General features: G+C 35.5%; 1 protein-coding gene and 1 pseudogene across 1 annotated transcript; both read right to left on the bottom strand.

Moving 5' to 3' along the window:
• Nucleotides 1-2,579: 2,579 nt before the first annotated feature.
• Nucleotides 2,580-3,569, bottom strand: LOC100732266 (olfactory receptor 52A1-like). The gene has a single exon (XM_003465376.2). The coding sequence runs from the start codon at nt 3,567-3,569 to the stop codon at nt 2,580-2,582; it is 990 nt and encodes a 329-aa protein (XP_003465424.1).
• A 15,308-nt stretch (nt 3,570-18,877) lies between these two features.
• LOC100732543 (olfactory receptor 52A1-like) lies at nt 18,878-22,075 on the bottom strand (annotated as a pseudogene).
• Nucleotides 22,076-23,138: the final 1,063 nt, after the last annotated feature.

Raw genomic sequence — 23,138 nt, 5'->3', positions numbered from 1 at the left:
TTCATTGATGAATTTCCAAGGCTATCAAACCTTATATATTTATTTACTAGCATTATACTCTAAGGAAGACTGTAAGCTCTATTTTTTGGCATATTTTACTCATTTCTATATTATCTTACAGAACTTAATTTTGTGATGGGCTATAAAAAATTCCCATTATTGTTTCATTGGCTGTAAAAAATTCTTAAATTTTATTTGAACAAACATCTCTGAAGACTGTCTTGGATGCTTCAGGCATGATTGGATCATATGTTGAGGACCTCCTTTCTTTCTGGAGAACAGGTTTCCAATTTATTTTATACTTTCCAAGTCGAGTCACAGAACAAATATTTTCCAAGGAAGCCTGGTCTTTCTGAGTGAGCAAAGCTTTTTACTTCTCACTTTCCAAAGGAAATTCACATTACTAAAGCTCATTTTAGAATTGAATTTCTTCATAAATTTGATTTCTCCAACAGTGTGGAAATTAGTTTTCATTTTCTGCAGTCATTTCTCCCCATTACTGACGCCTAGGATACACAGGAACTAATTTGTTTGGGGTCAGCCTGAGTCAGGGTCAAAAGTATTGATAACCATTGCTCAGCATTTGTTTAAACAATTTCTTATAGTAAGGTCAATAGAGTGTGTAAATCTTAAACACAGATGCTGCAATATATATTTCTCATTGTTTTATCAGAAGATAGAAAATTACTTTCATTCCAGAAATATTCATCATCCTGTGTTTTAGTAGAGTAGAAACCTGTCCTTCTTCTTCTCTGGAAACTCTCTTCCTCCTCTTCCATCTCCTCCTTCTCCCCCTATCTTCTTCTTCATTTTGTCTTTTCTTCTTATTATTTTCCTTTCCTCCCATCATGTTCCTCTGTTTCATCTTCTTGTTATTCACCTTCTTATTTTTCTTCTTCCTCTTCCTGTTCTCCTCCTCCTCTTTTACCCCATCCTCTTTTCATATATCCACTTCAGATTATCTACCTGAAACTTAAAATGCTCATATTTTTATCCTTTTTTCCCTGCCCTCTTTGTTCATGCCCTCCTGTCTCTACTTTTCAATTTTTGTTCAAGCAAACACTTAGCTATAAACTTATAAATGTAAGACATGCATCACATTTAATATAGTAATAATTTACTACCATATTATTATTCTCTTATGTAAGATTTGATACATTGTGATTTTAGCACTTGAAAACTTAAGAAGTGTGGGAAGTAGTAGAAAAATTATTGATGCCTAAATTTCAACACTTAACTCCCATAACCTATGGGACTATAATGTCTGAATGAACTTCGGAATGATTAAAGTTTAAATTTAAAAAAAAACACACCATATAAATATTTCTAGTTTAAATCATATTTCAGAATCTCTTTCTTTTGTTTTTTAAATTACTGAGATTGTCAAAATTAATAGGATAAATAACTTGTATTCAGTGCCTGGACACTACAGATTAATGAACCTCGAGTGTATTTCAATTCTGTGACAGATGTGTACTTCATGAATCCTCCTAGAGAAGATTCTTAGAGGAACAACTGAAACCAGAATAAAAGTAAAAGGGAAAAAAGGTGTAAAACATGTTCACTGTTGTGCTCTGTTTCTATTCCTTATTTGTTCCGTAGGGAGGATGCCCAAACCCTTTGACTGACAGCTGCCATAAAATATTGCATTCATTCTGGAATATTTCACATGACAATTTCTGTAAAAGCAAAAGTTTGGTATCTCAAATAATATGGGTCATTGTTGTTGCTCTATTTGACAGATGGTTATATTTCACCATGCAGAAAGGCCAGTGCTGTAGCAGGGGTAGCAAGGAGAACACAATAGTAGAGGATACATAATTTATATTATTATTTATAATGCTCACCCAAGGAGTCAAATCCCAAGAAAGTACAGGAAATATGTCCATAAACTGAAGATCTAGAGAATCCAGCTGAGAACTTGGATCCCACAGAAATGTACTGCATGAATCTAGTTGAAGAATTAGAGCCCATGTCAATGACTCCCACAAGTTTAACCAGAGACCAAGAGCTCCCAAGTATTTTCATGCAAATGTTTCATGGATATGTGCTGTGAAAGGCCCAAAGGTGAATGGTGAGGACAGAAAGTCTATGCCAGCAGGATGAAGAATCTGTACCAGCAAGCTGAGGGTTCTGCACTGGAGTCAGGAAGTGATGTTTAAAGTAAGAATCAGAGCTCCCCTGAAAAGGCCAGCAGTCTCCCTCAGTAAGAATGAGGTCCTGAGCTCCTCTGACAATGAGAACACCCAACTTCACATCAGGAAGCCAGAGTGAAATTTTATTCTGGAGACTGAGCAGAACACCATCTTCTCCTCTGAAGCCAAGAAGCCATGCTCAACATAAGGACTATAGCTCCACCAAAGGGAACTATGGCCATACTCAGCCAAGTACAGGGATCCTCCGATGATGAGAACAGCCAAGTTCCTATCATAAAAGAAGCTTGACACATTCGTCCAGGAAATGCACAGCAACGGGAGAACCAACAGCTCCAAACAAAACTCTACCTCTTCAGTTGTCCTTTTTATGCTGGGAACAATCCACAGGTGAGCCATCTGCACTCTGCACTATGCAGATTGAGTTCAGCTGGTGTTTTGTTGACCATCGGTTTTCAATCCACCACAGACAGAGTATAACACACAGCAAAATTTTACCACATTAATATGGATCTGCTTGGTCTTTATACCATAGACAAGTGGGTTGAGGAATGGAGGAACCAGTAAGTAAAAGCTAGAAAAGAGGATATGGATCCATGAGGGGATGTGAGATCCAAACCTGTGAGTCAAAGAGGTGAATAAGGCCAGGAGGTAGAACTGGAGGAAGACACAGATGTGTGCAATGCAGGTGTTGAAAGCCTTCAACCTAGCCTCCTTCTGGGGTAAATTAAAAACTGTGACAAATATCTGTATGTAGGACAATGTGATGAATGTGAGGTCAAACCCTGCAACAGTGAAGGCCACAAACAAACCATAGATTTTGTTGACCCTGATATTTCCTGCAGCTAGTTTCACAATGGCCATATGCTCACAGCAGGAGTAGGAGATGACTGTTGTGTGATAAAATTGGAACCGACACTTTATCAGTACTAGGGATGGGGTTACAAGAATGGCAGCCCGTAGGATTACAGAAGCTCCTATTTGGGTGACCAGCTGGTGTGTGAAAATGGTGGCGTATCTCAGTGGATAACAGATCGCCACATAACGGTCAAAGGCCATGGCGAGTAGGATGCCGGACTCTGTGCACTGAAAGGTGTGGATGACCCACATTTGAAACAGGCAGCAATCAAAATTGATATCTGGCAAATGAAACCAGAAGACTCCAAGCATCTTGGGCATAATGCTGGTAGCAAGCACAATGTCTGTAGCACCTAGCATGGCTAGGAAAATGTACATGGGCTGGTGGAGACTGTGCTCTGACCTGATGATAAGCAGAAGCAAAGCATTTCCTATCATAGCGATAAGGTACATGGCACAGAAAGGGATTCCGATCCAGCACTGCACAGACTCTAGGCCTGGGATTCCAGTTAGCGTCAAGACAGAAGGCATGAAGACTGTGATGTTGGAGTGCAACATGGTGCTCTTGGGCCTCCTGGTGTCAATAGAAGATCCACGCAGCTTCTGTGAATCTGCTTTGTGTTTTTATCCAAATCCACCATTCTGAATCTGTTTGATATTGGTGGACTTCGAACATCATCTCAGTCACCTCATTCATACAGTTGAAGAGAAAAGACACCTCTGTAGGGACACATTACTGCTTTCAGTGAGGGCGTTCATGCATATTCTGCCATAGTAAGAAGTTCAAGGCCAGGCTTCTGACCATCTAGTGTTTTGAGACCTGTGGATGAATAAATTATACTCATTTTCTTTTATTAGAAATTCAAAGTGTCATATGATACTGATATGTCTTGATTTCCTGCACTTTTTGTACCCTTTTATCAGTACACTCATTCCAGCCATCTTTAAGTGAGGAGCAGTCAATGTGGGTCAGTAAATTTTCAGACATGCCTCATGTATTAGTGTAAAGGGAACAGTGTTAAAACAGTGGAATAGAAATAGTGCGCATCAATAACAGAATAAAAGCCAGGTTTGATTGTGCTCATCTGTAATGCAAGAACTAAGGTAGGCTGCAGAAGTAGAATCTCAAGACTTTATATCAATTTTTAAAAAGTGGGAAGGATGAAGTTGTGGCTCAGTGTGAAGGCCCTGAGAATAAAGAAAAGAAATAAAGAAATGAAGGAAGGAAGGAAAGATAAATGTATGTGTTTATATCATTTGTATCTGTATATAATTTCCATACCAAAGCAGTAAAACATGGCATAGCATGTCTGAAGACATCCTTTCAAAGTATTCTGAACAAAATGCTTCAGAAAAAATAAATAAGTATGTTTCCAAATTTTAAGTTTTCTCCTTTTGTTTATTGGTACATGTTTGCAGTACTAAAAAAATTAAATCTACTTTAGTGAACTGACACTTGTTCTCTGATGTCCAGTATAAACATTGTTTAATAAAAAGTCTCACTTGTTAAAACTTACAGGTTTTAAGCCAAGTAATTTCTAAATCATATATTATAGAACTATCCACAGTTTTGTCAAAATAGCACTAGGTTATTTTATTCTTTCCTAGATGTCTAAAAAATATTCTGCATTTCAGCAGGCTCAAGAATTTGCTAAATTTATATTTCATATCAACATTCTACCAGAATTTCAATAATCAGCTAGGTTTGATTACCCTAAACCTTCAGTAAAAGAATAGAATCAGCAGCAGACATTTTATGATGTAAAACTCTATCAATTGACAATAGTTTAGGATAAACTGGTCAGTTAACTATAGTACTGTGGCTTGCATAGGTTTTCTCTCAAATTCTTAGTCCTATGATATTACCAATCATAGGTCACTTACTATTTGTAATATGGGCACATTTTTGTGTCTCCCAAAGATAATCAGTTAGAGAGAAATTTTTTAGCAATCATCTTGTGACTTTATTCCAGAGTACCCAGTTGACACATGAGCACTGCTCTACAGATACAGAGGTCCAGAAGTTGTAGTTAGGGAAGCATGAGACTCTCTAGTTAACTGAATTGTATGGCTATTACTGCAAAAACTGATAAAGGCAAATTATGAAGGGAAAACATCAGAATACTGAAACTCACTTTGTGGTGTGGTCTGTGAGCTGGTTGTGTTCTCACCAGGTGTCTGAACAGTACTGGGAGTTGTTCTGTCGTTTTCATCCATCACTCACTCACTGATGCTCTTCCAGAGATTTCTGTCCCATTTCTTCATGCTTTTAGCTGAGTGTTCTCCGTAATGGCACCAATGTGGTGTCAGTCAGAGAGTGTGAACACTTCTGTGATAGCTTCTTGCCCTTCTCTGTCTCTTCAGAACACATGCTCTTTTCATAAATTTGTCTGCTTGCTTGTTCATGTTCCTGCCAAACTCATAGCAAAGTCTGCAGCTTCTAGAAAACTGTGTATTTCTTCAGCTCAAGTTGGTGACGAAAGTTTCTGGATGGCAACTCAGATGCTCCCTAATGAAAGTCTAGAGAACAAGGAGTTATAACAAGGATTTCTTGTCAACCTTCACTTTTTTCCCTGATGGTTTTCACATGAGGGAAAAAAAATAAATAAATGTTAAACCAGGCCTCTTGGGCTCATTCATAACTAATAAGCCTCTAATTCTCTCAACAATTACAAGTCTCACTCTGTTTTTTTTTTTATTAGCTAAGTTCCTTTTCTGTCTCTTTTATATAAAACCTAAATTCTATTCTCTATGGGAAACTAAGACTGAAACATGGACATTTGCCCTCAGTTATATTTGTAGTGTTTGTTTGTTTGTTCATTTGTTGAGTCAGGACTTCCCTAAGAAATTAAATTTTCTAATTTGAATCTCAAATTTTCAGTCTCCTCAAGTGGCAGGTATAATCACACCAAAGTACAAAGCACTCTTGGATACAGACAATTTTGTATACAAGTTTCACTCAATCTTTAAAAATCCATGTGATAATTTCTTTCATGGAGACAGTATTTCATTTTCTTTTCTGCAATGAAACAATCTACCTTTATACTTATTGCTTTATCCCATATACTCTCCTGACGGTCTTGGGCAATTTTATTCTACCAAGTTTCATTTTATTCTTGTTCTTTTCACAAAGTCTGTAACATCCCCAGAGTGACTTATCATAATAGAGATTTCTATGTCCTACCCTGTAGAAAGAAGTCTCAGCAACTTGTGGCACAAATCAATTAACTCTATTCATTTTTCACTTGCTGCTTTGCCTCCATCTTCTTTCATAAATCGTGATATGCCACTCGCCTATGAAGAGACTTTAACACGTAGTTTGCATCACAAAAAATTCAAATGTCATACATTTCCAAGTACTGTGCTATAAATTAGGACGTCATTTATCATGAAAGCATTGAGAAATGTACATCAGTGGGCACACATTTATATACTTCACATATCTGCACTAGTTTTCTAAACTGTCCTGTATATAGATGACCGAGAGCTACTCGATGGAGCATCAAAGCATTGCCTCATTTAGAAAGACCAGCAGTGGTAGGGAGCACTCTCAATGGATTACAGTGAGAGTACAAGCAAAGGTGAACATGAAAGTAATCTTGTATGTTCCCCTCAGTTTCCCCTGTAAAGTGAAGTGAAGGATTATGAACCAATGCTGGATGGACATATTGGCAGCAAAGGTGTCCTCAGGCTCATTCTTGAGTCATAAACAAGTAAATTCAACTACTATGGTGCCACCCTCTTCTTGTACTTTGTTGATATTTGTTAAATGCAACAATTCCCTGTGGTTCTGACCTCACACTTTTTTAATCATGCTATTTTACCTTGCTCAACTTGATATTTTCTTTCAGAAAATATAAAACTCATGTTAGTCACATTTACAGAATTCAAGAAATAATTGCATGGAATCACTCTTGTTTTAACTCATCTGTCACCTGCTTTATGATTGATGCCACAGGCCTGATTTTTTTCTGATGATCAACTGTATGATCAGCTTTTCAACAGTGATATCCCACTCAATAATTACAGTTTAAGTTAGATTTTACTGAAATAATATATAAATCTTTAAAGACAATTGTTAAATAAAATACATAATTTAGAGAATGTTGAAATGATTCTGGCTGTAGCTTTAAATTTAAGAAAAGTCTTCCTAAATTTCAAAATTTATTATTTTTTATAGACCAATTCTGTCTACCAAACCAAAAATAAAATAAAATAAATAAATAAATAAATAAATAAATAAATAAAAAATCAAAATGACAAGAGTCGCCTCGCCACCAGCAAGGCTCCTGCCTGCTGCAGGCAGCCAGTGTAAGCAGATGGAGCCAGCAGATCTGCATCGACCTGCCAGGAGCCACCACCAGAAGGATCTTCCCTGTATGCAGCAGTGTGGGCAGCCAGACTGGTCCACCTCCACCTGCTGGAATGCCCCTTCCTACAGGTATTCTGTGTAGTCAGAGAGAACCACACAGATCTGCCTCTGCCTGCTAGGCACCAACACCAGAACGCTCCTTCTTGTAAGAAGCCAGCATGGGTAGAGAGCCAGCAGGTCTGCCTCTCCCTGTTGGCCTCCACTACCAGAAGGCTCCTCCCTGTGGGCAGCTAATGCCAGCAGATCCACCTCTGCCTGCCAGGCACTACCACCAGAAGGCACCTTTCTGTGGACAGACAGAAGGAGCAAGGACATTCATCCATGTAAACATCAACACCTATAGGCTACTATTGGAAGCCCTTGGTTCCTTTACAGCAGCCAACACTCACTGGGAGAATCACACAAACACACCCCTGAGTGCGTGCCACTATCATGGGAGTCTTAGTGTAGCAACACAGGCTGAGAGAAGCAGCCCCAACTCTGTGCACACCTGGTCATTTGGGAAGCCCCAATCTAGCTTCACAGGTCTGGAAAACCCCACCCCACATCCTGCTAACTCCATGTAAATCTAGGGTACAAATTTTTGGAAGAAAATGAGATATTATGTGTAACTACTGTTCGTTTCCTATTATCAGGTTTTGAAATCCTATTATGCATTCATTCTTTTGATTAGTTTCATACTACTTTGTTATGTTAGATATTATTGTGTGTGAAGGTATGATCAACTATTTCAAAGAAAACAAGAGACATTACTGTAGACAATATTGATATCCTCACCTCGTTGTGAAGTCCTGTATTGCTTGCGTTATTCTGTTCTGAATTGCTTTGTTCTGTTTTATTCTCTTCAAAATAAAAAAAAAAATTCAAAAAAAATGATAGGACTTACAGAATTATAGAGTAAAAATTTATCAATAAAGAAAAAAACAAAATGAAAAATTAGAGCCACAATTAACCTATCAGCATGAGACATTGATGCTACATGATTCGTATACAATCAAATGAGAAAACAGTTTCCTCACTCATTCTATGGAAAAAAGTAGCAACTTTCAAGCAAAAGAGTTTCACTATCCCTTAAAATATAGTTGTGCAATATGTGTCAAGCATCCACGCTCATTGAAATGCTAATAGGATAATTTGCAATCCTTGGAACAGTCAATCCCACACAAGTAAATAAACTGGCACTCTCTCTTCTTGAAAAATCTAGATATTTTAAAATGCTCACTTTCTATTCCTGTAAGTCTCATGTACTTAAACTTCATGTAATGAAGATGCTTAGTAATAATGATTTTCTGGGAAACGAATGACTATCAACAAGGAATCAAATAAGCAAACCCTGCCTGTCTTAGGTTTATGTTATCATTAGTTACTATATGTCATGTGACCTGATGCAGGCAGCTGAGCTTTCACACATTCTACCTCACAACTGCATCAAAGGACAAAACTCTGACCTTGGCCCTTCAATCATCATGTCGTTTTTTGTTTGTTTGCTTGCACTCCTCACAATTTGCTGTCTCCACATTTCCAGCCCTTTCCATATATTTGATCCTTCAATGTTCTCAACCCTCATCAGAACTAAGAAATGTGCACTTTTCCCTCTTCTGTGCTTAGTCCGTTGAGATGATTTATCTGATCCTTTGGTCTTTGCCTATCACTGGAAAGAAACAAATGCATAGTTAACTAAAAGCAGGAAATTACCTTACTTGAAGGCCCCCAGTTTGATTCATGCTTAGTTCTTTTAAAGGCTTCTAACTGAGGCTTTAAATGATGCCTGGCCTTCAAAGTTCTTGGTAACACGTCCTTTCATACTGCAATCCACATCAAACTAGGCCTTACCATATTCTGGTTTCCATGTTTGGTTGCTTTTTAATTATAGACAGTCTATAAGTTGCCTTCTTGACCAACTGAAGATAATAATTTGAAGTAATCATGCTAGGAATTAAAAAATACATTGCTGTAGGGTGAAAAATTTAGTGAAATATGCTTACCTAAAATATTAAATATTATTTTGTATGAAAACATTTTAAAATAATTAAAAGAAGTCAGTAAATGTATGTAGTGTAGGAATAATTCTAAAAATACTCATTATGTGTAGTGATCACAAACTGACGAAGATGACTGTAGTGATGGTGGTGTGATTACAAACATGACTGTGGCAACTAACAACAATGACAGAGAACACAGCCAGTCTTTAAGTTGCATGAAAATAAAGGGCATCAGAAATGCCCAGGATCTGGGGAGTCCTTGCATGCAGGAAAATAAGAAGAGGAGAAGTTCAAAAAAGTGAACCTAGGGAGCTGTATGACAAAAATAGCCATTTGCTTTTCAGTTTCGTTCAGTGAAATCTCACCAGAGAAAGGTATTGTGTCTTAATCTTTTTTTTTCTCCAGTATTACATGATAATTGTGACAGGACTACCTGTGTGCATCTTATTCTGTTTTGTGGCAAACTTGGAAGAAATATATCCACACTAGAAAGTATACTTTTACCCAAACAAATAATGAGATCATTGCAACTTCAGGAAGCTATGAATTTGACCAGTCATGTTAGTCATTGTGAAGTCTCTCTCTCTCTCTCTCTCTCTCTCTCTCTCTCTCTCTCTCTCTCTCTCTCTCTCTCCACAAATTATTAGGATTTGTTATTCTATAATTCTTATAATGTGAAATTGCGTGACTTGTTTATATAATTCGTATTGCTTCTGTTTGCATCATTTCAAAATGCTGCTCATGTCTATCTGATCTCTTCCAACAGGCTCCAGAAAACAGAGGGAGTTTGTACAGTTTGTGCATAAACTACAGTCTACTTGACATGCAAAGTGGGGTTGATACTTTTGGACCATATTTCAAGTCACATTAAAAGCACTGACACTTGGGATTGGAAAGGGCTTTGTTATCAGCTGAATTTAAATTTCCTTTTGAAATTCCTGCTTTTTTATGTGAAAATTGTCTCCTTCATTGTGCAAATAACATGCTGTGGATAGAGATCTCTTTCCTTAATACTCAAGACCATTTTAAGCCCTGTCTGTTTGAGAAGTCTAACTCCAATATGGTATTCACAAGCATGAATGCTAACAAGAAAGATATTTTGGTGCAAATTATGTCCTCAACTTAGATGAGTGCTGCTCCATCCCTGAAGTAGTCTTTGGGTTCCGAAAACACTTTTACTACCTGCCTCCTGGCTTGCTTCTCAAACATCCCCCCTTGTGTTCTCCTAGGTCCTTCCACTTATGGTTCACCCAAGTCTTACATACTTTACAGAATGGTTCCTCTTGTCATTAATGAATGTTACAGCCCTCAGTATAATCAGGATGTGCTAATATGGCTTCCTCCAGTCCTTACACTTATAAGACCCAGAAAAAACTGTTGGATCATTACTCTAACCTTTTCCCTGCCAACATTTCAGTCCTGGCATTTACCAAAATCCTCTCTTCCTCAGATAAAGACTGTAATGCCACATTATACTTAGGGACATACAGGAAGGAATGCTTTGGGAATTCTCAAGTATTTATTGACTCAGTTTCTTGGATAACTGAAACAATGAACAATTAAATGCGATGTTGATTTGTATCTACAATATGAGAAGACAGCATAGATATTTTAAAGTGGTGTAGCCAATGAAAGCAATTTATTGAGGCCTTTACTTTTGGAAGAGCATATAGTCTGGAAAAAAGAGCTTTTTTACATAAAAATGCTTGATAATAGTAAGACTTGCTTATTTAACTTACCTTTTTCTGAATCATGTAATAAGCAAAGAGTCAAAATTATTACTGAAACCTTTTTATTCTCTCATGAGGCAATTTTCCATTTTGTCACATAGATCTTCCCAACAAAATAAACTAAGTAAATATGGTCTGACTAAAAATGGAAGATTTATTCAATGAAGAAAACACATATACATTTACTTATAATATTAACTTCTAAATAAAATGCAGGCTAGTTACATTATGTAACAGTTTGGCATGTTGATCACTAACAGGTAAAAATCACTTAGGTAGGATTGGTAGTTTAAGTTGTAATTTCTGTTCCATTTTGCACAGGAATCAGTTTTATCAAATGTCAAATTCAAGTGCTATTTAATACATTAAATCAGTAAGTAACTATATATGTAATGAGGTTCTTCTAGAGAGATAACAGTTCACATAAAACATGTTAATTTCAAAGATAATGTATGAAAAAGAATGACCAAAAACTACCATAAGAAAACACTTGATATCTCAACCCTTAGAGTTCCATTTCTTACACTATTAGAAAAATTATTTCTTCTGTTTATGTTCTTTAGTTTGAATACACTATAAATGTTATTTTACTTTATATATTCTAATAGTAATTCAAATAACATTGGCTTCATTTAAATATGATATCTTTCATATCATATGATATCAACTGAATTTGGAGGATTTTCATTAGTACTAATAAAAATTTATGGTATGTATTTGTTAGATACACAATGGAAGGATAAACAAAACAATTGCCTTTTCCTCCACTGCCAGATTGTTTGTCATCCTCAGGTTAAATGAGAAGTTGATGGTCAAATGTCAACCTTTAGAGTTGAGGGAGGAACACACCCTAAACCACCTAGCATAACACTGGGTACAACCTGAAAACTAGAGTGATATCAGATGGAAAAAGCTTGCTTAATAAATTTTATATGTAACCTCCCCTGTGTCTGAATGCAATGGATTCTGTAAACAACCATTCTTCCTCTCCTAGTTGACATGGTAAATAGTGGATACTGAAAGAAAATAATAATCCAGAGAGTCTCATGTTTGGAGTGCTTATCACTTGTCACTCATCCAGCCCCTCACTTTGAGTCTTTGTGGTGGCTACAAATTCATGAAGAGAAAGTCATCAGGTGCCCTACCACTGTGGAATTCTGTTAAAGGTTTCTCTCACCACTTTATTAATAGAAGGACATAAGCTTCCACCTGCACATTGCACATATATACTCTATTGATTCTTCCTAAATCTTACTGATTTTAATGACTTTATTTAAACAGGTTCTTCAAATGATTCACACAGTTTGCAATACAGTGTTAAAAACAACTGCAATATGCTATGACTATAATTTTTGTGAAAAGAACAGCAAATTCATATTGAAACAACCTCATACTGTTCACATGGTTGTACTTAGAAGATGCGTTAAGGGCTCAGTCCCAATCTTTTCAATTTGTCTCATAAATACAGAGAAAGCGGGGGGGAGAGAAAGAGATGTACACCTGCATAAACACACTTACCATTACCAACAGAACCTTGTTTCACTCATTAGGAATTAACTTGCTTCTTTAGTTTTTCATGTGACTCTGAAATAATTTTCAAAATGTCCTCCATCCCATAACATAACATAAGAGAGAAAGCACATGTTTATACTGCAATTTTAAGCTGCAATCACATTTAAAGAAAAGTTTTTAAACATGTCATGAGTTGCATAGGTCATGAGCTGAGCATACAAATAAACTAGATATGTGATGTAGGTGAAAGGGCCAACTACATGAAAAAGAAAGGAGAGAACTATGTGACATTGTACTATGAGAACTGGGATGTGGGGTTCAGAAATACAACAGTGAAATGCATAGACACTGTCATGGCAGGATACACCTAAGTGAATTCTGGAAGCATAGTAGGAAATTGCCTACCAAAAAGTGCAAGTACTAACATTCATATTAAAACAGTATGACATGAGTCAACAAGCAGATTATTTACTGCATAAAATTAAAGAAAGTTTAAATTTTAGGAAAAATAGGTAAGACATAACTTATAATGATGATAAAGAAGGCTTTAGTTCTACAAACCTAATTCTACTAACTTACTGTAACAAAATTTACATAGTAAGTCCAATCCATGAAGAATAAAGAATGTGATATATTATTTTGCAAAAGAGCTCATGCCAGGTAGACCAGGAAAGGATTTAAGACTTAAGGGAGAGGAAAAGGTACATTTAAGAATTTATTCAAGATATCATGAGAACTTGGAGATTGAGTAGGGATATTTGGGTAGCTGAGGATAATGTCAAAGGAAGCAATAGGGGTGCTGCATTCCATATAGATGATTAAGGGTGCTCTTTGCTCAGTTAGGCATATTCTGAAGAGCACTACCTTCCAAAAAGGCTTTTATGTTAATATCATTTTAAATCGATAGGATTCTGCAGGAGTAGTAGGAGAAACTCTTTTTAATATGCACCAAAATGCAAAAACCTTATACAAAACTGCTTGAATGAAACTGAAGATAGACTCTCAGACCTTAAAGATAGGATTAAAGCTTATGATCATGAAAGAAAAGATCTCTTAAAAATATCAAAGTACCAGGAAACAGCAATTCAACAACTGCAAGATGACTCAGAGAGAAACAATAGAAGATTGCTAGATGTCAAGAAAAAAGCAAGGGTCAACATAAATGACATATAAAGATTATTTATGGAAATAATATCAGAAAATATTCCAAACACAGGAAAAGAATTTGACACACAGAAAAGTGAGGCATATAGGACTCCAAATAGCCACAGAAAAAATAAATCTTCACTCAGACTTATAATAATTAGGATAACAGAAATTCAGCATAAGAGCAGAATACTAAAAGATGTCACAGGAAAGAAACTGATCATCTACAAAGGAAAGCCTGCTAGAATCACAGCACACTCCACAACACAAAACTTCAAGTCAGAAAGCTTGGGGTGAAGTATTTCAGGTCCTTAAAGAAAATAACTTTCAATCCTACAAAATTATCTTTGAAAATTGATGGAGAAATAAGATACTTCCACAACAAAGAACAGCTTTAAAATTTCATGACCACCAGACAAACAGTAAGAAGAGCAATTATAGATGCTCTATAAAAAGATAAAGATAACAATAACTCTAAGAAAAACAGCAGAAGGCAACAACTAAGCCAGGCAAACAATTAAACAGGAAAAGTAGAAAACCAACAACAGAAAGATAAAATAATGGGGATAAGTCAGTACATCAGTGATATTCACCAAGGTAAATGGTCTCACCTCACCAATAAAAAGAAACATACTGGCAGAGTGGATTAAGAAATTAAATCCAATATTCTGTGTACAAGAAACATATTTACTCTAAAGGAAATTCATAAACTAAAAGTCATGGAATTCATAAACTAAAAGGATGAAAAAGAGAACTACATGTGAAAGGAACTCAGACAAAAGCAATGGTAGCTATTGTGTTGCAAACAATGTGAATTTTAAACCAAGAATTATCAAAAGAGATCAAGAAGGTCACTACATGTTTCTTAGGGGAAAAAATGAGAAACAAAAGATTACACATACACATAACTATGTAAGACAAATATTAATAGACACGAGAAATGAAATAAGCTTTAATACAGATGTATTGGGGACCTTAACACCCCACTGTCACAAAAGACAGATCAACCAAACAAAAAGTCAGCAAAGAAATAATATAACTGAATCAAATTTGTGAACAAATGGACCCCGTAGATGTATACCAAGTGTTCTAACCAACAGCATGAGAATATACATTCTTCTCAGCTGTACATGAGTCATTCTCTAAAATAAAACATATGCTAGCCTACAGAACATGCTTAAGTAAATGCAAAAAAAATTGAAATAAATTCATGCATATTTTCTGACCATAGATCAATATAATTGGAGGGTATGACAAAAAATTGCCCACAACAACTCGATAAACACATGGAAATTAAATAACACTCTCCTAAACAACTAATGGATCACAGAAGAACTTGAAGTAGAAATTACACAATATCTACCACCAAAGGCAATTGCATGTGGGGCACAAAAACAAACAGCAAAAAACATGTGGGACACAATGAAAGCAGTGAAATGTATAGCACTAAAACTTCGCGTTAGGAAATCAGAACAAATGCAAATAAACAACTTTATGCTGCACCTGAAACTTCTAGAAAAAGAAGAGCAAGTCAAGCCCAGAGCTCAAAGAAGGAAAGAAATTATTAAGATCAGACTAGAAAATAATGCAGTTGAAACAAAGAAAACAACAGAAAAAAATAATGAATGTAAGAGGTGGTTCTTTAAACAATAAATAAAATTGATAAACGGTAGCTATCTTTATAAAAAAGAGGAATAAAAAGCTCATATCCATCCAATAAGATATGAAAATAGTGAAATCACTACAGACCCTGCAGCAATACAGAAGATCAGTAATATTTATTTTGAAAATCTTTGTTCTCACAGATTCAATTACACAGAACAAGTGGACAGACTCCTAAAAAACAAATGGGCTAACAAATCTGGATCAAGAAGATGTGAAACTACTAAATAACCCAAGTACAGTTAATGAAATTTAAAATGTAATTAGAGCCTTACCAGTGAAGAAAAATCCAGGTCCTGATGGATTCATTGCTGAATTCTACAAGAAATTCAGAGAACACTTAATGACAACACTCTTCAAACTCCTCAACGAAACAGAAAGGGAAACAAATCTTCCTAACTCACTTCTGGAAGCAAGTATTACCCTAACACCAAAATCAGAAAAAGACCCAATCAAAAGCGAGAATTATAGGCCAATCTTCGTAATGTATGTAAATGCAAAACTCCTCAATAAAATACTGACAAAAAGAATGCAACAAATCATCAAGTAGATTATATATCATGAACAAGCGAGATTCATTCCAGGAATGCATGGGTGGATCAGCATATGTAAATCCATAAATATAATATACCATATAAACATAATCAAAGGCATTAATCATATGATCATTTCAATAAATTCAGAAAAAGCATTTGATAAAATTGAACACTCATTCGTGATGAAAACTCTATAGAAAATTGGAATAGATGTATTTTAGTCAATCTGATAACAGCTATAGATGATAACTCAACAGCCAACATCTTACTAAATGGAAAAAAAACCTGAAAACTTTCAACATAAAATCAGGAATAGGAAAAAAAAAAATGTCCACTTTGACCACTTCTATTCATTATAGTGCTGGAAATATTGGCCAGAACAATTAGACACAAGAAAGGGAAAAAAAGGAATAAGTATAGGAAAGGAAGAACTTAAATTGTCATTATTCACAGGTAATATGATTGTTAACATAAAAGACCTCCAAAACTCCACTGAAACACTTATAGGTATAATAACCAAATTCAGTAATGTAGCTGGGTACAAAGTCAGCACTAAAAAATCAACAGCATTCCTATATAAAAAAAAAAAATCACTGAGACTGAAATAAGAGAAACCAAACTCTACATTTAATATCCAAAAAAAGTGAAATACTTAAGAATAATCTAACAAAGGAAGTATAAAATCTAACGTTGAAAATTACATTATTCTGAAAAATGAAATTGAAGACGATTTCAGAAAATGGATACACATTTCCTATTCATGGAAACGTAAAACAAACATGAAAATGACCATTTTCCCAAAACTGTTACACGGATTTAATGCAATTCCAATCAAAATACCATTTGCAAAGTCAACAAAGGGAAGGGAGGAGGCATCACAATCCCTGACTTAAAATTATACTACAAAGTTATTGTGATTTAAAAAAAAAAATGCAGCATGGCACTGGAATTAAAACAGACCTGAAGATAAATGGAATGTATTAAAAGATACAGCCACAACTACAAACACATTCAGCCATCTTATCTGTGACAAAGTGGACAAACATGTTTATTGAAGAAAGATAAACTCTTTAATAAGCAGTACTAGAAAAAACTGGCTTTCCATGTGCTGAAAACTAAAACTAGACACATGTCTATCAACATGCACTTAACTGAAGTCAAAATAGATCAAAGATCTAAATATTGCATCACCAATTATTAATCTTTTGGAATGCAAAATAGGTAAAAGTCTTGACAACAAAGGGTTAGACAGAGAGTTCATAAACAAAAATCAAACTGCATGAGAAATACTGACCAAAATCAACTACTGGGATCTCATCTTATTAAAAACTTTTTTCATGTCAAAAGAAAACTTCAACAGAGTGAAAAGAAAACCCATGAATTGGGAAAATATCTTATCCAACTTTCTCTCAGACAAAAGACTTCTATCTTGAACATATAGAGGTTTTAAGAATCTGGCCCCCAAATTTCAAAGACAATTGAAAAGTGGGAGTGGGCATCTGAGATGAATACACATTTCTCAGATGAATAAATACAAATTGCAAATAAATACATGAAAAACTGTTCAGCATCATTGACTATTCAAGAAATGCAAATGAAAACAACACTGAGATGCCATCTCACTACAGAATCAAGAAATCTATCAATAGCAAATGCTGGAAGGACTGTGGAGAAAAAGGAACTCTTGTACATTGTTGGTAGAAGTTTATGCTGGTGCAACCACTGTGGAAATCAGTTTGGAGGTTCCTCAAAAGGATAGAATTAGAGATTCCATTTGAGCCAGCTATTCCACTTTTTGGCATTTTCCCAAAAGATTTGAAAACTCCATACTACAGTGATATATGTGCACTCATGTTTATAGCAGCAAAATTTGCAATAGTCAAATCTTGGAAGCAACCCAAATGCCCTTCAATTGAGGAATGGATAAAAATACATTGCATTTTTAGACAATGGATTACTCAGTTATAAAGATTGCATCAAACCTTTATAAATAAATAGATGTTACTTGAGAACATAATCATAAGTGAAATGAATCAAACACTCATGTGTAAATACTTTATTGTCTCCCTATTATAAGAAACTGAAAGAGCAAATAGGGTCCAAAATCTATGATAAATATTGTAGATATATATATATATATATACATAATACAATAAATATATGTATACATGACATAGCTAAAATGACTTTACTATTCATTATATTAGCTCTTGTAAAGGAACAGTTAGTAATTTAGTTACAGTTAATGATTAGATCAATTTTACATGTTTATATCTGGCAATCTAAGCAATCCTTTTAAAGCTAACAATACACAGTTCTATAACCACTGTTAAATTCCTATCATCTTATTTTAAAAAGTATACTGTTATTGAGTAAACTGTAATTCATTTATCTCTTTTGTTTTTTTTTGTTTTTCTTTTCTTTTTTCTCTTCAACAATTCTTTTAAGTTATGAATAACTTTGGAATTATTTGAATTTTTACACATATTTTAATGGGCAACAGAAAAATTTTAGGTATGAAACAATATTTAAGATTCACTTCCTTCAATATTATAAATTACTAAGATTTTAAAATTATTAGAATGATTAACTTTTGGACATGGTAGGAAAATAAGCCAGGAGTCCATTTCAAGTTAGTCACTAGTGTGTACTTTATGATTCCTGAAGAGAAAGATTAGAGGAGCGACTGAGTGATTAAAAATTAAAATGCAAAAAAAAAAATAAATAAAACAAGCTCACAATTTTGCGTGATTTATATTCCTTACTCAGTCCTTAAGGAAAATGCACAGGCTCATTGACTGGAGCTGTCATGCAAGATGGCTTTCATTCTGGAAATTTCACGTGCTAATTCATGTAAAAGGAAATCTTTGGTATGTCACATAATGTGGACTGATGTTCATGTTTTGTTCTGAAAGATAGTTATTTTTCACAATGAGGAAAAGACAGAGTAAAACGAATAGCAAATTTTCACCACATTACTATGGATCTGCTTGGTCTTTATACCATACACAAGTGGGTTCAGGAATGGTGGAATTAGCAAGTAAAAACTAGAAAAGAGGATATGGATTCATGGCTGGGTGTGGAAGCCAAACCTGTGTGTGAAGGAGAAGCCCAGGAGGTAGATCTGGAGGAAGACACAGATGTGGGCAATACAGGTCTTCAAAGCCTTCAACCTCGCCTCCTTCTGGGGCAAATTAAAAACTGTGATAAATATCTGGATGTAAGACAATGTGATGAATGTGAGGTCAAACCCTGCAACAGTGAAGGCCACAAACAAACCATAGATTTTGTTGACCCTGACATTTCCTGCAGCTAGTTGCACAATGGCAATATGCTCACAGTAGGAGTGGGAGATGACTGTTGTGTGATAATATTGGAACCAACAATTTATCAGCACTAGGCATGGGGGCACAAGGATGGCAGCCCTCAGGGTTACAGCAGCTCCTACTTGGGTGACCAGCTGGTGTTGTGAAAATGGTGGCATGTCTCAGTGGATAAAGATCGCCACATAACGGTCAAGGGCCATGGCGAGCAGGATGCCAGACTCCGTGCACTGAAAAGTGTGAATGAGCCACATTTGAAACAGTCAGCAATCAAAATTGATTCTGACAAATGAAACTAGAAGACTCCAAGTATCTTGGGCATAATGCTGGTAGCAAGCAAGTGAAAAAACAAGCAAGTAAAAAAAATAAAGAGGAAAGAAGAATTTCTATATCATAGCAGTAAAACTCATGGCACAGGATGTTTGAAGAAATATTTTTGAAGTATTTGAAAGAAAATGCTTTAGAAAATATTATTCAAATTTCGTGTTTCTGGATTCCTTATTTTGATTATTGATACATGTTTTCTGCACACAATCATTACATCTAACTGTGGTGAACTGATACACATAAATAACACATCTATGAACTTTAGATGGGTCTGAGCCAATGCTCTTTGGTACTTTGAATTTCTACTTTAGTTTCATTATATTTCCAAGAGCTGACATTCTTACAATTGGTTGTTTAAAATGTCGAAAAGTCTATAAAATTCTATAACACACAGTAGAATCCTACACAGCAGAAATCCCTAAGAAAAAATTAGTGGGCAAATGTTACTTACTTTTGAGAGAACACATTCATAATGAAACGTAAATATAGGAAAAAAGGGTGGATGTATAATTTATTCAGAACAGAAGCTAACTTCTTGACTTTGAACTTCCCAAACTATGATTAGTGTGAGATGTACACCTTAAAGCTTTAGTAGTTTATAATGAAATATTTTTTATTTTTTGAACTTAGCTATAAGAAACCAATGGAAAATAAAGAGGTAATGAAATTTTTTCTAAACAGCTAAATATAGTTAGTTAATGAAAACAGATAACAGAATTTGGGATGCCAGAAATTTTTAACAGTAAACTTCATAATCACTTAGGAAAGTTTAATCACTTCTAAATTTCTCCTATAACTGAATTTTCTCAAAACTTATTCTCTGATTCTCAGTATGAAAGTTGTATAATGAAAACCGTCACTTGCCAAAAATTACAGGTTTTAAGCAGAGAAAATATTTATCTGTATATTAATTTATCAATGATATCAAAATAGGTTATTTTATTTATTCCTACTTTCTAATGAATTTCATGTATTTCAAAGGCTCGGGAACAGTGAAACTTACATTTCGTATAAAATTGTACCGGTAATTTCCTAAGTAGCTGGGCCTAAAGATCCGAAACCTTCAATAAAAGATCAGAATCAGCATACCATTTGATGGGAAAACTCCATCATTTAACATGAGTTTAGCATAAACTTCTGATTTAATCTGATAATATGGTTTGCACAGGTTTCCTTGCAATAGCTTATGTAGCCCAGTGATATTAGTATCCATAGGTCACTGACTTTTTCTAATAGGGACAAATTTTTATCTCTTCCACAGATAGAGTTAGAAGGGCCAATCTTTAGCAATCATCTCCTGACCTATTCCAGAGTAAACAGCTGACCCATGAGCACTCCCTACAAATACACATGTACAGATGGCAGTTGAGGGGAGCGTGTAAGTGTCTAGTCACCTGAGTTGTGTGACTCTTATTGCAAAAGGGGCTAAAGATGAATGATGGTGGGAAGTCTTCAGAACATTGAAATCTACTCCATGAATGTTGTCTGTGAGGGGCTTTGTTCTTCCATGTGTATGAAGAATAATGTCAGTTCTTCGGTTATTTTCACTCATCACTCACTCACTGATGCTCTTCCAGGGATTTCAGTCTCATTTCTTCACACTTTGTGCTGAGCGTTCTCTGTAATGGCATTCAATTCGTGTCTATCAGAGAGTGTAAAATTTTGGGGACAGCTTCTCAGACTTTTCTGTCTGCAGTTCACATGCCCTTTTCCTCCTCAGTCTGTCTGAGTCCCTGCCTGCATGGTCCCCTTCCAACAAAACTCATGACCAAGTCTGCAGCATTATAGAACACTGGTGAACAGAGCTGCTGGATGTCACTCTGATGTTCTCTAATGAAAGACTGGAGAAGGAGAAGAGCATATGATCCTGGAATAAGGGACCTCCTTCTCCTTAGTCAAAACCACAAAAGACACAAGTAAACACCAATGGTTGGGTTCAGTCATATCTAATATGTCTCTAATTCTCTCAACAATTGTAGAAGTCTTGTTCTGTTTTGTTGTTGTTGTTTTTTCCTTTTCCAAAGGCTGAATGCAGAGGTGCTGTATAAGTTGTGTTTTTATAAGCTCAGTTCCTTTTCTTCAGTTTTTATATAAAATATAAATTTCTTTCTCATGAATTAAAAAAAAAATCCATTAAGGCACTAAGGCTGAACTGAAGGCCATTAAACCGAGTTACAGTTGCAGTGTCTATTTACTGAAAAAGGACTTTTCTAAGAAATCAGATTTCCTGAGGTGAGGTTCAAATTTTCAATCTTTTTTCCTCAGCTTCCTTGAGTGGTGATTACAGCCACACCTGGGTGAAAACCACTCTTAGATACAGACATGTTTGTGTAGAAATTACACGAAATCTTAAAAAAATTCTTCTGATAACTTCTTTCATAGAAATAATATTTATTCATTTCTTATAAGGAAAAATCAGTCTTAATACTTATTTCTTTATCACATATTTACCTGTTTGTGTTCAGCAGGTTCATTCTTCCGAGGTTCATTTTACTTAGGCCCTTTTTGCAAATTCTGGGATGTCTCCAGCATGACCCATCTTAATATACATCTCTAACTCCTGCCACATACAAGTCTAGTTAAGTTGTGGCATAATTCAATGAACTCTTCATTTGCTACTTTGCCTCCAGCTTCTTTCAAAAAATCAATTGTGATATGCCATGTATGTGTGGAAACATCTTCACATATAGTTTCAATCACAAGAAAAACATTTATATGTCACTGTCTTTCAGTCCCAGTGCTGAGTCATGATGTCATTCACCATGAAAGCACTGAGAAACATACTTAGGTGAGCATACATCTGTACGCTTCACATCTGCACCATTTTTCTGCACTGTTGTTGTAAGTAAGGCTGAGAGGTACTTGATAAAACCTCAAAGCATTGCCTTGGAAGACCGGAAATGGTAGAGAGCACTCCCTGTGGATTCCCGGGAAAACACAAGGAAAAGATGAACATGAAGGGAATCTGGTATGCTCCCTAGGTTTTCCCTGTTAAACGAAGTGAGGGGTGTATAAACTGATGCCGATGGACTTGACTCAAAAAGCCTATCAGCAGCTAGGATAATTCTCAGCCAATTCTTGAGTGAGAAACAATTTCTGCTAGTTTGGTTCCATTCTCTCCTATTTTGCTGACCTAAACTAAATGTATCAATTCTCTGAGATTCCATCTTAGGTCCTTTTCATTCTTCTGCTATGCACATTGCCTTGCAATTCCTTCCACTTGAATATGCCAGCTCTGATAACAGTATTTCTAATTTTATCTCTTGATTCTAGGCACAGAGAGGGAACGTGACTCATTCAAATTTCATGTCTCATATTCTTAATAATCTGTCTCTGATGGCTTTATTTACCTCTAGAGTGGGTAACATATATCATGCCTGACTTTTTGTAAAGTATCACTACATCTTCAAACATAGATAAGTGTTCATCAATCTTTGATAGTCGCTTGCTTATTTTGAAAGAGGCATCATTCTAATTTGTGTACCCCAAATATACAGACATGACTGCATTTTGAATTAGTCACTGATATGACATATG

This window comes from Cavia porcellus, unplaced genomic scaffold (genome assembly GCF_034190915.1).
Source record: "Cavia porcellus strain 051 isolate PalLab524CR breed Dunkin Hartley unplaced genomic scaffold, mCavPor4.1 scaffold_9, whole genome shotgun sequence".
Lineage (NCBI taxonomy): Eukaryota > Metazoa > Chordata > Mammalia > Rodentia > Caviidae > Cavia > Cavia porcellus.
This window is presented reverse-complemented; position numbering and strand designations above follow the sequence as displayed.